Source organism: Canis aureus, chromosome 36 (genome assembly GCF_053574225.1).
Source record: "Canis aureus isolate CA01 chromosome 36, VMU_Caureus_v.1.0, whole genome shotgun sequence".
NCBI classification, from domain to species: Eukaryota; Metazoa; Chordata; class Mammalia; order Carnivora; family Canidae; genus Canis; species Canis aureus.
The window spans coordinates 5,218,974-5,233,395 of NC_135646.1; the positions used below are offsets into that span (position 1 = coordinate 5,218,974).

Genomic DNA, 14,422 nt, shown 5'->3' on the forward strand with positions numbered 1-14,422 from the left:
CGGGCTCGGTGCAGGGCCCTCTTCCCGCGCCCGCGCGCCTCCGAGGGCCGCCGCCCCGCTCCCCGAGCGCTCCTCCCGCTCCCCTGCCCCGAGCCCCAGATGCCCCGCCCCCGCCGGGCCCCGCCCCCGCCCCCGCCCCCGCCCCCGCCCCCGCCCGAGAGGCCTCCACTCTAGGCCTTTGGGTTGGCGCGGGCCGGCCTGCAGCGGGGAGGCCGGGAGCTGTCGCGGCCGCTCACGGTAGGCGGCGTCGGGGGACTCGGGGCCGGGCCCGGGGCGGGGCGGCGCGGCGCGGCGAGGGGCCGCCGGGACCCCGCGGGCTCGCAGGCTCGGGCTGGCGGCCCCGGAGCGCGGCGGCGGGCCTGCGGGGCGGGGCGGGGCGGGGCGGGGCGGGCGCGGGAGCCGCGCGTGCGCAGCCCGCCTGCTGGCGGCGAGGCGGGGCTTGGGGGGCCGCCGGGCGGGGGGCTCCTCGGTCCCCGGGGGCGGGCCGTCGGCTTCGTCACCGCGGGGGGTCCCGAGCCGCGTCCCGGGGCCGCCGGCGCTGTGACGTGCAAAGGCGGACGGCGAAGGCCCTGGCAGCGAAGGCGGGGGCGACTGCGCCGGCCGGGCCCCCGGGGGTGGGGGGGCTGCGTACCGGGCGCGAGGCTCGGGCCCCGCCGCAGGGAGGGTGCGGCCCCGCCCGCGCGGTCGCGGGCCGGCTGCCCCCTGCAGGATGGCGGGGGAACTGCGCCGGGAGCGGGCCCTCTGCGTCGTGCAAGAATAATAAACGGGTGCGTGTAGGTAACGTGGCGGGTACGGACGGCCTTGAAGGGAGAAACAGGACGCGATGCAGAGCCTTGGACTCAGTGGGACGCGCTGGGCGGGCGCAGCCAACGCCAGGTCTGGAGCTGAATGTCTCAGACCTTCCTATGGGGCCTGTGGATCTCGGGCACAGTTTTAAAAAATTTTATTAATTAACTTTTAAAATTTTATTTTTATTAATTTTTAAGTTTATTTTATTTGAGTTCAATTTGCCAACGTATAGCATAACACCCAGTGCGCATCCCAAGTGTCCCCCCTAGTGCTCGTCACCCAGTCACCCCCCCCACCTCCCCTTCCACCACCCCCTTGTTGGTTTCCTAGAGTTAGGTGTCTCTCATGTTTTGTCACCCTCACTGATATTTTCACTCATTTTTAAATTCTTCCCTCGCAGGTGTTTGGGTGGCTCAGTGGGTGAAGCGTCTGCTGTCAGCTGGGGTCATGATCCCACGGTCCTGGGATTCAGTCCCATATTGGGGCTCCCTTCTCAATGCGGAGTCTGCTTCTCTCTCCACTCCTCCCCCTTTTTTTTCTCTCTCGAATAAATACATTTTTAATTTTTTAATTTTTTAAAAAATTTATTCATGAGAGACACAGAGAGGCAGAGACACAGGGAGAGGGAGAAGCAGGGAACCTGATGCGAGACTCCATCCCTGGACTCTGGGATCCTGACCTGAGTCAAAGGCAGACGCTCAACCACTGAACCCTCCAGGTATCCCATTTTTAAAACAAATAAATAAACTCCTCCCCTGTCCCCCAAACAGGACCAAAAAACAAAACAAAACAAAACAAAAACACAACCCCACAACAACAAACAACCCAACCAATTCAGTTTGAGGGTTTTGAGCTCCCAGGCTTTCCAAAGTGATGGACCAGGGAAATCAACCCAATTTGGGCCACTCTTAGGGAGCACCCTGCAGAGTCCTACGGGGACAGGCAACCTCACTTGTTCCCTGAATCTGTGACCTTTGGCAATGTGGAACTCTAGTGAGGACTGGCTTAATCATTCCAAGATCTCCTCCCCGTGGGAAACGACTGTCGTCCCATCCTCCAAACACAAGGTTTTGAGGCTGCTGCAAATAAAAATCGCTGTACATATTTACTTTTCACCCAACTACGGGCTGCACACATGAAGTTTTGTTACAGGGCCATACTTCAAAAGCTAAATTATGGTTGGAAGAATGACTGGAGGAACAGAACTATGCTAGCTGTGTGAATGAAATGCAAGGAATTTCATTCACTTTGTATTTATAGACTGAAAAAATGAAGAGAATGGTATCACTCTGCCCCCTGCTTCCCCCCACACACAGAAAAAATGACCAAACCTCCTGCAAAATAGCCATAGTCACTAAATATCTACTAGGTTAAAACTACAAACATAGTCGCTGAAGTAGAAAAGTTGGTTTCCAGGATTTCCAGGATGTACAGCAGGGCATGATGTTGTCCATGGCTGTACTTGGGTTGGAATATGGGGGATGAGTGAAGCCGACTTTAATGAATTGTTTCTATCTCTGTGAAATGCTGTGTCTTGTGTTTATGACTTCTTAGTCATCTAGGTTCTTGAAATGGGATTTGGGGCTTTTTTTTGTTTGCTTCTGGACACAGATTATTAGCTCTTTATTTGTGTCATTGATTCCCTTCAGAATTTGACATAGCTATGGACCTCTTCGTCCCAAATGGCTATATGCACGTCTACACAGATTTTGCTGGTAATTCCAGAAGATTCACATGCGTAGGCTCTAGATTAAGAATCCCTCTTTTCCGGAATGTATGTATCTATGTGTATATAAATATTTAGAGAATATACATACATATACATACAGAGAGAGAGAGTGTGTGTGTATTTGAAAATCTGAGATTTTCTGGAGTTTTATTTCTAGATAATGATCAGATAATTTAAATTTCCTGCTCACAACACTTATGACGATGTTTTATAAGACAAGAATTATATCTTCTAGAAGTTCTGGGAAAGGCTAGCGTTGGCATATTTATTAGGGATATGGTAAAGAATGGTTTAGGTTTCCACATTAAGTTATATTGTTAGAAAGCAGAAATACTAAGACTAATATGCTGAGGCTTAACCACTATAGAAGAAAGACATTTTATGCCCTTTAGGAACTTAATTTGAAAAATTGAATTCTTTTTTTTATAGTGAAGATTTATTTTTAAATAATTATGGAGTTTGTTCAGGGATACATAGTGTGTACATGAATATTCTAATTTTTTCAATTTACTCACCTTGTGATATATAAATCTATGCATTACAACAGTGTAATCAACATATGCTGGTTGATTTTTCATTTTAAAGACAAGACCAAAATCAAAACCTGTGAACTTATTACACTTTTCAAACTGAAAGAATCAAATAGCTAGCTACAATTCTAAAGTAGCATCAATAAATTCAGTATTTTTCTTGTAAGTATCAACAGGCTATACTGAAACAAGGTAAAATATAAATACCCTACTCTGTACTTAATTTGAAGTGTTACCACTGAAATCAATTACAGATGTTTATTCTGAGATGCTACTATGAAGGTTGTAGACTCAAATGCTGATAATGGTAATCAAAGTTAAATTTATGGGATACCCAGAAAACAGGCTGGATTGAAACCTGTACAATTTTAAAATACTCATTAACAACAATTTTTGAAAGACACATAGAAGGCTACTGTTTTCATATAAATTGGGAGTTTTAAAATCATCTCCTTTTAGTGCTTCAATAGTCACATGGCCATAAACCAAAGACTAAATCATTTCAAATGATCACAAATACTATTTAGGCAAAAATTCTCATGTGTCAGTACTTTTAATGTTGTATACATCAAATTATAGTAAAAAGATGACTATAAACAACATGCAGCCCTGCTATTTTCATGAACGGCACAACAGATTACAGTGAACCGAGTTTATATTCCACCATCAAGTGTGGTTCTCCCGTTAGTTCACTTTGTGATGGGTCATTAAGAATATCTTCAAATCCAATAGTCTCATAATTACCCCTTAAAATATCCAATGAAAGGTTTGAGCTTGCAAGAAATGGAAGACGCTGAACCTGCTGCACTGCCTTGAATTCCATTTGTAATTTTAGTGGAGCAAACAGACCCTGGAGTTTCTTAGTGTAGAAAAATTCATTTTATCTTGGTTGAGCTGGAAATTTTTTTCTGATAATTCGAGAGGATGACTGGGCAAAAGTTCATTTTTCACACAAGGGAGACCTTTTCGAAGAAGATAATGCTGTTCAAAAGGTCCACTTGCTGAAAGTTCAGTAACTGGAATACTCTCCTTCAGCTGAGATCCAAGTCCTCTGGCATTCATCTTCACTTGCTCGGCCCTATTACTGTCGCCGGCCCCGCTGCTCACTTCCCTGAAAAATTGAATTCTAAATAGATTTTTCATAGCCAGGAGGTAGTAAGGTGGGGCAGGAGATGGTGTGTGTGTGTGTGTGTGTGTGTGTGTGTGTAAAATGTAAATCCATGCCTTCCATCTCCTTAGGGAGGAGTCCTTCACAAGACTTATTTGATATAGAACTGTTTAAGTGGTACCCCATCCCCAGACTGTGGGGCCACTTTCCTAAATTAAGGCTTTTCTGCAGATGAAGGAACTGGAGCAAGGCCTGTTGATGCAGCCATGGGCCTGGCTACAACTTGCTGAGAACTCCCTCATGGTCAAGGCTTATATCACCAAGCAGGGGTACGCCTTACTGGTTTCAGATCTTCAACAGGTGTGGCATGAAGAGGTGGATGCTAGTGTGGTCAGCCAGCGAGCCAAGGTAAGTTGAAGAGAAGTACTGCTGTGGGGGCGGTGTGGATATAATTTCTCTTAGTGAGGGTTGGGGTGTATTCACATCAACCAGCTTGTGGGCTTGTAGGTGGCCAAGGGAGGTCAGATCAGGTTGAGACAATTCCAGCGAATGGCCTGCCCTTCCACCTAAAGCCCTGGGATCTTTCCATATTTCTGTCCTTGTTTGTTTTTTGCGCTGCCCACAGTACAAGGTAGGATTGTGAAGTAGGCCAGTTGCTCTCTCTGTGTTCTTCTTTCCTCTTCCTGTTTATTTTTCTTAAAGATTTTATTTATTTATTTATGAGAGGCACAGAGAGAGGCAGAGACATAGGCAGAGGAACAAGCAGGCTCCCCATAGGGAGGGACTTGATCCCAGGACCCCGGGATCACCACCTGAGCTGAAGGCAGATGCTCAACCACTGAGCCACCTGGGTGCCCCCTCTTCCTGCCTTTTTGTCTTCTCTTCATCTCCACTGCGCTGTCTTCATGTTAGCCAGAGTTTTCCTTTACTGTTGAGGGGAGTCTGTTTCCTTGTTACACCCCGACTCCATACAACTCCTGCTGTCTTTTTAGGAGCTGAACAAGCGCCTGACAGCTCCACCTGCGGCTTTTCTCTGTCATTTGGATGATCTGCTTCGCCCACTGTTGAAGGACACTACTTTCCCCAGCGAAGCTATGTTCACCTGTGATCATGTGGCCGAGGCACTGATACTACGGGTGCGGAGTGAACTCTCTGGTCTCCCCTTTTATTGGAATTTCCACTGCATTCCCGCTAGCCCTTCCCTGGTGAGTGTAATTCAAGTGTGGAGTGGGGAAGGGGAATGCCAGCTGCTTCAAGATGAATCTTTAGGTGTTCTTATTTTTGTGTGGATTCCACTTGAAATTCTTCTTCAGTCAGAACACTTTCCTTGATTAGACAGAAGGCAAAACAGATTCTCGACTGGTACATCTTTTCCTTGCAAAGGGAGCAGGGTTTGGGTTTACCTGCTTTATTGAGCATCTTTAATATTCAACATTTATTAAGCATCACTTTAGGCTGGTTGTTAGGTGTCCAGATCTAAAACAAATAGCCTATTCCTGGAGTTTATAATCTAGTGAGAAGATAGACAGGAAGCAGAATAAAGTATGGTAAATTCTTTGGTTGAAGTAAGCTCAGGATGAGTGAAAGTTTGAAAAACCTTTTTTTGAAGAGAGTTTTTTTTTTTTTTCCTTTAGAAAGTGGAGGGGGAGAGAGAGAGAGAGAGAGAGAGAGAGAGAAAGAGAGAGAGAGAATCCCAAGCAGGCACCATGCCCAACAGGGAGCCCAACATGGGGCTCAATCTTACAACCCTGAGATCATGACCTGGGCCGAAATCAAGAGTTGGGTGTTTCACCGACTGGGCCACTGAGGCACCCCATTGAAGAGATAGTTTCTAAGTTGTGTTTTGGAGATGAGGAGGGGATAACTGGGAGAAGATCAGGTCAGTCTAGGCTGGAGTGCATTTTGAGAGGCAGGGAGATGTATAGGTATGGGGCAAGGGAGGGAATTTCATGACTGCAGGAAGTTGTGGGAAATGAGGTGGGCATTTTGAAGAATTCTAATGAGTTTGGATTTTATCCTTAAGGCAACAGAGATTCATTGAAAAAGTTTATTTTATTATTAGAAAATATTTAATTTATTTATTTGAGAGAGTAAGAACCAGAGAGATCAGAGGGAGAGGGACAGGGAAAAGCAGACTTGCTGCTGAACAGAGATCCCAGTGTGGGGCTTGATCTCAGGACCCTGAGTCATGACCTGAGCTGAAGGCAGACGCTTAACCGACTGAGCCACCCAGGTGCCTGCATTGAAAAACTTTAAGCAGGGGTTTAACATGATCCAGTTCAGATCAGTCTGGCAAAGGATAGAGTACGTGCCAGTGTTAGCTACCTTTCTGAACATTTGTCATTGGATCCTCATGACTATCCTGCAAGATAAGTAGTATTTATTCCTTGTTTTCAGAGTAGGAAGCCAAGATTGAAGGCAATGTGTCCAAAGTCATCTAACTTGTAAGTGAATGAGCTGGAATTTTACTCCCAGGGAGGTCTGATTCGAGAGCCTATTTTCAAAGACTAGGATGATAATGTCTTCTGCTTACACAGCTTTCTAGGCTTCCAGAGCTTTTATTTTTTATTTTTTTAAAGATTTATTTATTTAGTTATGATAGACACACACGCACACACACACACACACACACACACACACACACACAGAAGCAGAGACACAGGCAGAGGGAGAAGCAGGCTCCATGCTGAAAGCCCGATGTGGGACTCGATCCCGGGACTCCAGGATCGTGCCCCGGGCCAAAGACAGGCGCCAAACCGCTGAGCCACCCAGGGATCCCTCCCAGAGCTTTTATTAGAAATTGTTTGACACCTAACTCTGGGAAAGGGGTAGTGGAAAGGGAGGTGGGTGGGGGGTTGGGGTGACTGGGTGACGGGCACAGAGGAGGGCACTTGGCAGGATGAGCACTGGGTGTTATGCTAAATGTTGACAAGTTGAACTCCAATAAAAAAAATTAAAAAAAATTAGTTTGAGAGAGACGCTGGGGTGACTCAGTGGTTGAGCATCTCCCTTCAGCTCAGGTCATGATCCTGGGGTCCTGGGATCGAGTCCCACATTGGCTTCCCCACAGGGAGCCTGTTTCTCCCTCTGCCTGTGTCTCTGCCTTTCTCTGTGTCTCTCATAAATAAATGAGTAAAATCTTTAAAAAAATAAATTAGTTTGAGAGTAAACAGTAAGAACTTGTTTGCAGGAATTACTGCCACTGGTCCCTTCCACCCTTTTATATAAACAGAGCTGTTTCAGTCAGTAGCATTAGAGGCCAAGGTCTTCTATGGGAGGCCTAAGGGTGTAGGTTTATCAGCAGAAGCACTTGAAGACAAGTGGGCATCATTTCCTATATCCTTTCTTTAGTTTTCCTGAGGTCATGTGATCTTTTGGCACCAACGGAGTGGATGGGACCAAGTATTTTTGAGAAACTGTTCTTTGGTGGATTTCTTTTCTTAAGATTTATTTATTTATTTGAGAGAGAGAGAGTGTGTGTGTGTGTGGTTGGGAGGGACAGGGCGAGGGAGAGAGAGTCTCAAGCGACTCCACGTTGAGCACAGAACCCAATGCGGGGCTTGATGCCATGACCCTTAACTGAAACCAAGAGTCAGAGGCTCAACTGACTGTACCACCCAGGTGCCCCTCTGGTGGAGTTTTGATTTGGAATCCAGTAAAGGTGGACTTGAGTGCTTGGAGAACTTCTCATTCATCTCTGAATTTCTGAGGTCCATCAACAGTGTTTAGCAGATAATAGTTTTTTTTTTTTTTTTTTTTTTTTTACAAGCAGATAATAGTTTTGATCTGTTGATTTTCGTGAAATTTTTTTGTGCAATTTTCCATCCTTTAGATAGTTTACCTCTTTGGTTCAAAACCCTGTAATTTTTTTCTAAGTAACACCAGGGGGCACTGTTCCCTCAATAATGCTTGTTCTGGAACCAAAAAAAAAGTGTTCCGGGAGCCCTTGGGAAGTCCTAGCAATAGCTAGTCTCATTGTGCATCACACAGCCCTCGAAATTCAGAATAGTGAGATTGAGAAGGTAGTTCTAGGAGGGTGATGGGCTCTGATAGTTTTTTTCCCCCCAAATTAAAAGGAAACTTGTATAATGATATTATACTAGAAAATAATATGTAAAGGGAAAACGAGCTATTCTAGGCAAATTCCTCTAATTGGGCAGCCCCAATAAGAAAAGAAGCTTCAGTATTGGGGAGACCATTGAACAATTGGTGAACAATTAGGCTTTAAGGTAAAATAAAATATGTATTATTATAAAAAAGAAGACTACCAGCCCAGGGAAACCCCTGAGCCTGAGGAAGCTTTATAGGGAAAAAGTTAGAGCCAGCGGACACTGTCAAGGATGTAGGCGGATACTATTCCAGGCTTGTGTGTGTGTCTGTGAGGTCACACAGTCATAATTTTTGTTTATTACTCATTCTTGTGATAGTTTTTATTTCATTTTTTTTCAATGAGTAATTCATGCAAAAGGCAAACATTTCAAATAGCATTAAGAAAGGGTCTAGAGTGAAAAAATGGGTCCTTCTACTCCACCCTCTAGTCTCTTATTTTCCTTCTTTAAAGCAACTACTGATACCATCTTCTTGTGACTTCTTAAGGAAAGCTATACGTATGTTTGTGTAGATGTAAGTATGTGTGTACTCACACAATCAAATACTTATCTGGGCGTATGGATGCCTTTTCACAAATGGCAGCATACTATCCACACTATTCAGTAGCTTGCTCTTTTCACTTAATTATAGAACTTAGAAAATATTTGTAACAATCTGCTTGGACAATCTGCTTTAATATTCTTTAATAGTAACATAGAGTTTTATTTGATGGCATATATCAACTTGTATTGAATCGATACACTACTAGTAGATACTTAAGTTGTTTCCATTCTTTTGCTGTTACACATAGTGGCTACTCTTGTATTTACTTTTCCTACGTGTAAATGTAAGAGTAACTTTCTAGCAATGGAATAGTTGAATCAAGGAGTATTTGGGGGCTCCTGGATGGCTCGGTCGGAAGGGCGTGCAACTCTTGATCTCAGGGTCGTGAGTCTGAGCCCCACATCAGGTGTAGAGATTGCTCAAAAAAATAAATAAACAAATGTAAAAAAAAGGAGTATTTGTATCGTTAATATTGCTCACAATAATGCCAGATTGTCTCCCAGAGAGCTTGCACACCTAAACTCCTACTAGCCATGCAGGAGAGTAAGAGAATACAGCGTGTGGTGTGTTCACGCTAAGATCTCAAGGCTGTGCAGGATATCATGAAATATCTCAAGCCTCGGATTTCTGCTTTCTAGCCCATTTCCACTTCCAGCCAGCTTCCTTCATTCCTTCTTCCTCCTCAAAAATGAAGGAGTCCGAGTATGTGCTCGCAATGACTTATCCAAGGTAATACAAATCGAGTGGTGGAGCTGAGTTACAAAAGCATGTGTGTTCTTCCTGCCACACAAAAAACCCGTTGTATTACCTTGGATAAGTCATTGAATTTTTATGAGACTTGGCTTCATCATTGATAAAGAGGAGGCACCAGTCCCAACCTTACTATGGAATCCTGGGGACTAAATACGAGAACATACATAGTAGTACTTAGCTTCAGCATTACTGTGGACCTTTGAGAACACATACTCGGACTCCCTAATTTTTCCTTGAAGAAAATAAGGACCGTGAGAGTGCTTGGGATTAAGCCATTTTCACATCTAGATGCTCTCAGAGCCAGGGCTAGAATCCAGATGGAATTTCCAGTCTGTTGCTCTTGTCACCATATCCAAACCTGATAGGATTCATTTTGGGATTGATAACTGCCATTCAGCTCTCCTGCCTCTGACTGTCAACATTTCAATGGGAAATCTGCAGATGTCAGGGGCGGGGGGGGGGTGGGGGTGGGAGGGTGTTATAAATAGATTTCCTCTGGAAAAGATGGACAACTCCTGCTTCTGTATCTACCACACTTCCTGACCTCCTTAACTCTCCTGAGAAATTTGAGAGCAGAAGCCTCATGGGTTCACAGCATGTACTAGGCACATAGTAGGTGTCTGTTGAATTGGCTTGTGGAATCGCACCTCTTCATATATCATCGTCTGCAAACGAAGGGGTGGGGGTCTTCCTGACCTGAAGTGCTTCAAGATTTTTCCTTGAAAATCCTTGAAGTATCTGTGGATTTGCTTTGAAATCTATTACTTCAGCCACATGACTTGTCCTAATTAATTGATCTAAGCATGCATCTAACTTGGAAATGAGTTATACCCCAGTGATTCAGAGTGGTGTAGTCCAATTCTATGAAATTATTTGAAAAGTTGAGATATTTACTGATAAAAAGCTAAATTATTTTTTCTTTGTTGCTATATAGACATTGGCGTCTGGTACATAGTTTTGGGTGCCTGGCATGGCATTACCTTATTTATTTATTTATTTATTTATTTATTATTATTATTATTTTTAATGATAGTCATCACAGAGAGAGAGAGAGAGAGAGAGAGGCAGAGACACAGGCAGAGGGAGAAGCAGGCTCCATGCACCGGGAGCCCGACGTGGGACTCGACCCCGGGTCTCCAGGATCGCGCCCTGGGCCAAAGGCAGGCGTTAAACCTCTGCGCCACCCAGGGATCCCTACCCTATATATTTAGATACAGCATTGATTAAAAGCTGTTTCTCCTTATGTTTCCTGTTTATTTACCACCACTCAAAGAGATCGCTGTTAAGGTGGATTCCCAGAGAGAGGCTGGTTGTCACCTTTAGGAGTTTCTGTTATTTGAGGGCTGCCGCCAGAGGGATGGTGATGCTGCTTGGTTACCAATTGCAATTACTTTCAGTTCAGCCCCTCTAAACACGGACTTGCTTTCATACAAGGATTCACCTATTTTTCCACTATTCACCTCGAACAGGACAAACCTAACAAAATAGTTCCTAGGAAAGAAGGTTGGGTCTGGAGCAGATGAATTTCCCCAAAGCAGAACTTCTGCTGCATTTTGAACAGTACTTGGAGGCTTCAGTTTATCCTTAGGACCTGAACTGGGAACCAGGACCAGGTTGGGATGTGCTGCATGATGGGAAGAAGTGACTGGTGTTTCCAGCTCCATTTGACTTCTGGCCTTCTGCTCTGCATCAGCCCCCCTGCATTTATTGGGTCCTGGTGGTGGTACAAAAGCTGCTGCCTCTCGCCCGTATCCCCCTCACCCCAATCTCTTCTCTTCTGATCTGTCCTTAGAGAAGCATAGGGGTGCCTATAATATGGCCAGTTGGCCAACTCTGGCTTGCTGCCTATTTTTCTGAAGTTATGTTGGAACCCCACTACCCTCATTTATTACATGTTGTCTATGGGCATTTTCATGAAGTAACAGCAGAGTTGAGTATTGTGACAGGGACTGTATTGGCTGTAGAGCTGAAAATATTGACTATCTGACCCATGCAGAATATGTTGCTGACCTCTGATCTCGGGCCTTTCTTTTTAATGTTTCCTTTAGCTCATCTCCTTGGGGAATGTGAAGGAAACCCTGATAGCATCCTTTGTCACAAAGAGATTATTGATTTTATTTATTTATTTATTTTTAAAAGATTGTATTTATTTATTTATTTGACACAGAGAGAGAGTACATGCACAAGTAGGCAGAGCGGCAAGCAGAGGAGAGAGGGAGAAGCAGGCTCCCTGCTGAGTAGAGAGCCCAGTACGGGATCATGACTCTCTGAGCCAAAGGCAAAGACAGACTCTTAACTGACTGAGCCACACAGGTGCTCCGAGATGATTGATTATAGTTATTTTCTTTGGCTAAGGCTCTTTTCTTTCTAAGGCTACTGGATACCTTGTGTAGGTGAATTAGGTGATTATTCTATATAGGTATATGTTGTTATATGAGAACAGCATCCTAGTTGCACAGCAGCATGGCTATGCTTATGTCCTTCTTACCTTGTTAAGAGCAAGGTGTGCTGGGCCAGTTTCATCCTTCCTAGGCTGACCTCTTGGTGACTGGCTGGCTTCTGTTCCGATGACCTTAGACTTTGCTGCATTTGTGGGAGCAGATCGAAACTCTCATTCTGGACTATCATCAGCCCTGAAATGGCTTGTAAGCAGTGGCTGGGTCTAATTTCCAAGGCTTTCTGCTCTCTGTTGACTTTTGTCTTCTGTTATGTGCCAGCTAGCACACTCTTTTAACTACACCTACTTTCCTGAAGCCTACTTGGATTTTCTGCTTTTGTTAGTCTCTGCAGGAGAGTTGGAACAACACCTTTCTCTTATCAACTCTGTTACAACCTTCTCTTTAAATCACCACTCTGGGCTGTCTATCCATGTGTTCTCCTCTCTTCTTCCCACCCTTTTATCTATGCTACAAAGAAAGCCCTCGAACTTCTTTCACATACCTATTTAGTTACTGTATTTTTATAGCCATGTAAATGGATTGCTTGCTTATGAAACTGTAAGTCCCTGTGAAAACATATATTTTTCAGTATTTTTCTAGTTCCTAATATAGTGTTCGGGAGTACTCTGTAACTGTCTGTTGGCTGATTGATATCTCTTCCATGAAAGGTCTCCCAGCATTTGGTTCGTCCTCTCATGGGCATGAGTCTGGCCTTGCAGTGCCAAGTGAGGGAACTAGCAACCTTGCTTCGCATGAAAGATCTAGAGATCCAGGACTACCAGGAGAGTGGGGCTGTGCTGAGTCGAGGTGAGAGGGCATTCTTTGGGGTGTTGGGTGGGGACTGGTACAGGTGGCCAAAGGGCCTCAGAAAATGGGAGAGTCATTTGCATTAGAGGTGTGCTTCCCTGAGGAGGTGCTGGGTACTGACCATAACTGGAGACTTGAGGCTGGGTGATACTTATCTCTGCCTTGATGACCCAGCTGGCATCCAAGTAGCCAAAAGAAACTGTAGCTGAGTCCAGCCATTGCCCCAGGCAATGGCAAGGAAAGAGTTTGGAAAGGGGCCAACAGTTGTGCAAAACTGTACGAGGTCAGCACAAACATAGGGTGGGACCCTATGAAGCATAGCTCCAGCTTCAGAATAAAAATTCAGTTCGACCTTCGTCTTTGTGGCGGGATGAACTCCTAGAGCACATGCTGCCACTGAACACATCCTGTGTTGCTAATCACCCTCTCCTCCTCCTCTGTTTGCTCACACACTCATCCCTTCTCCCACTGGACTCTGGGTGTTACATGTTTATGCTCCCTACCAAGAAATCTTGGGCTCTGTTTCTTTTCTTCTCACAGGCAGAAAGCTCATCCTAAGACTAACATTTCTTTTCTGTATTATTACAGATCGGTTGAAGACGGAGCCATTTGAAGAAAATTCCTTCTTGGAACAATTTATGGTAGAGGTAGAGTATACAACAATAAGGATTTTCTTTCTCCTTGTGCACTTTTGCTTTATTTTCTTTCCAGGTGCCCGAGTAGTGACTTGTGTTTTGGGTGCTAGCTGGTTTGCATGGTTGGAGAATCCTTTCTCTGCAAAAGTTGCCTATAGAAAATCTGTTAAAACTTGAGATGCATGTGGGGAAGATGGGGTGAAATAGGGGGCAAGACTATGAAAGGCAAAAGTGGGCTGGTGAACATTTGTAAAAACATCTGTGCTAACGTACCTAGGAGTTTCATTTAGAATTCCCTAACCTTGGAGAGTTTGGTTGCCCAGTCGATCAAATTTTTGCTTGTTGAGATCTGATCACAGGTCTGGATTGTGGAGCAGGGTGGGGGGAGGAGTCATCATGACTTGCCCCTCCAACATCCCACAGCAGAGGAAGGTGAAAAGCACAGGGTTACCATTTGGGAACTGTCTTGTGGGCACAGTAGTCTGTGGAAAATCACAGTGTTTATACAAGGGGACTGGCAAAGGAATGAATGGGGAGTAGATAATTGTGGCCTGTCAGAAGCTCCTGCCTAGGTTTCTCTTCTAAGGATTGAGCTTGGCCAAAAGAAACATCTATTAAACGGCAAACAGGGGAGTATTAATAATAGTGACCTTTGATAATACCAGTCAATATTGATTTTCTCCTCTCACTCTTTTAGGACTTGTTGGTTGTACAGTTAGTACCTTCGTCTTATTGCCCTCTTTTCTAATTATACACATTAACCAAGCTGGTACTTTACTATGTAAGCAAATAATGCTATTATAATATTGTGTTCTGTATAGATTACTCGTGTTTCTGTCTTGTCATCTAGGCTACTTTGTAAACTCCTGGTGGACAGGGACTATGACTCATATTTCTTTTGAACATGAAGTTAGTATTTTTCGCAGGGCTAGACAGAAAGCAGGTGTTTTTGACTTGGAACCTTCTGTTCTGCCTCTGTG

The 14,422-nt window shown here is 44.7% G+C and overlaps 1 protein-coding gene and 1 pseudogene across 3 annotated transcripts in view; one reads left to right on the top strand and one right to left on the bottom strand.

Annotated features, from left to right (window-relative positions):
• Positions 1-132: 132 nt before the first annotated feature.
• NHEJ1 (non-homologous end joining factor 1) overlaps positions 133-14,422 on the top strand; it is an 82,290-nt gene continuing 68,000 nt past the window's right edge. The window contains exons 1-5 of one of the 3 annotated variants that reach the window (XM_077884749.1): positions 133-237; positions 4,388-4,564; positions 5,149-5,361; positions 12,669-12,807; positions 13,396-13,454. In XM_077884749.1, coding sequence (XP_077740875.1) covers positions 4,388-4,564; positions 5,149-5,361; positions 12,669-12,807; positions 13,396-13,454 — 588 coding nt within the window. In that variant the 5' untranslated portion in view covers positions 133-237. Of the gene's footprint in view, positions 238-631; positions 877-4,387; positions 4,565-5,148; positions 5,362-12,668; positions 12,808-13,395; positions 13,455-14,422 lie in introns of those variants that run through there. The other 2 variants (XM_077884751.1, XM_077884752.1) reach the window with 2 other exon arrangements.
• LOC144305690 (proteasome maturation protein pseudogene) lies at positions 3,571-4,118 on the bottom strand (annotated as a pseudogene).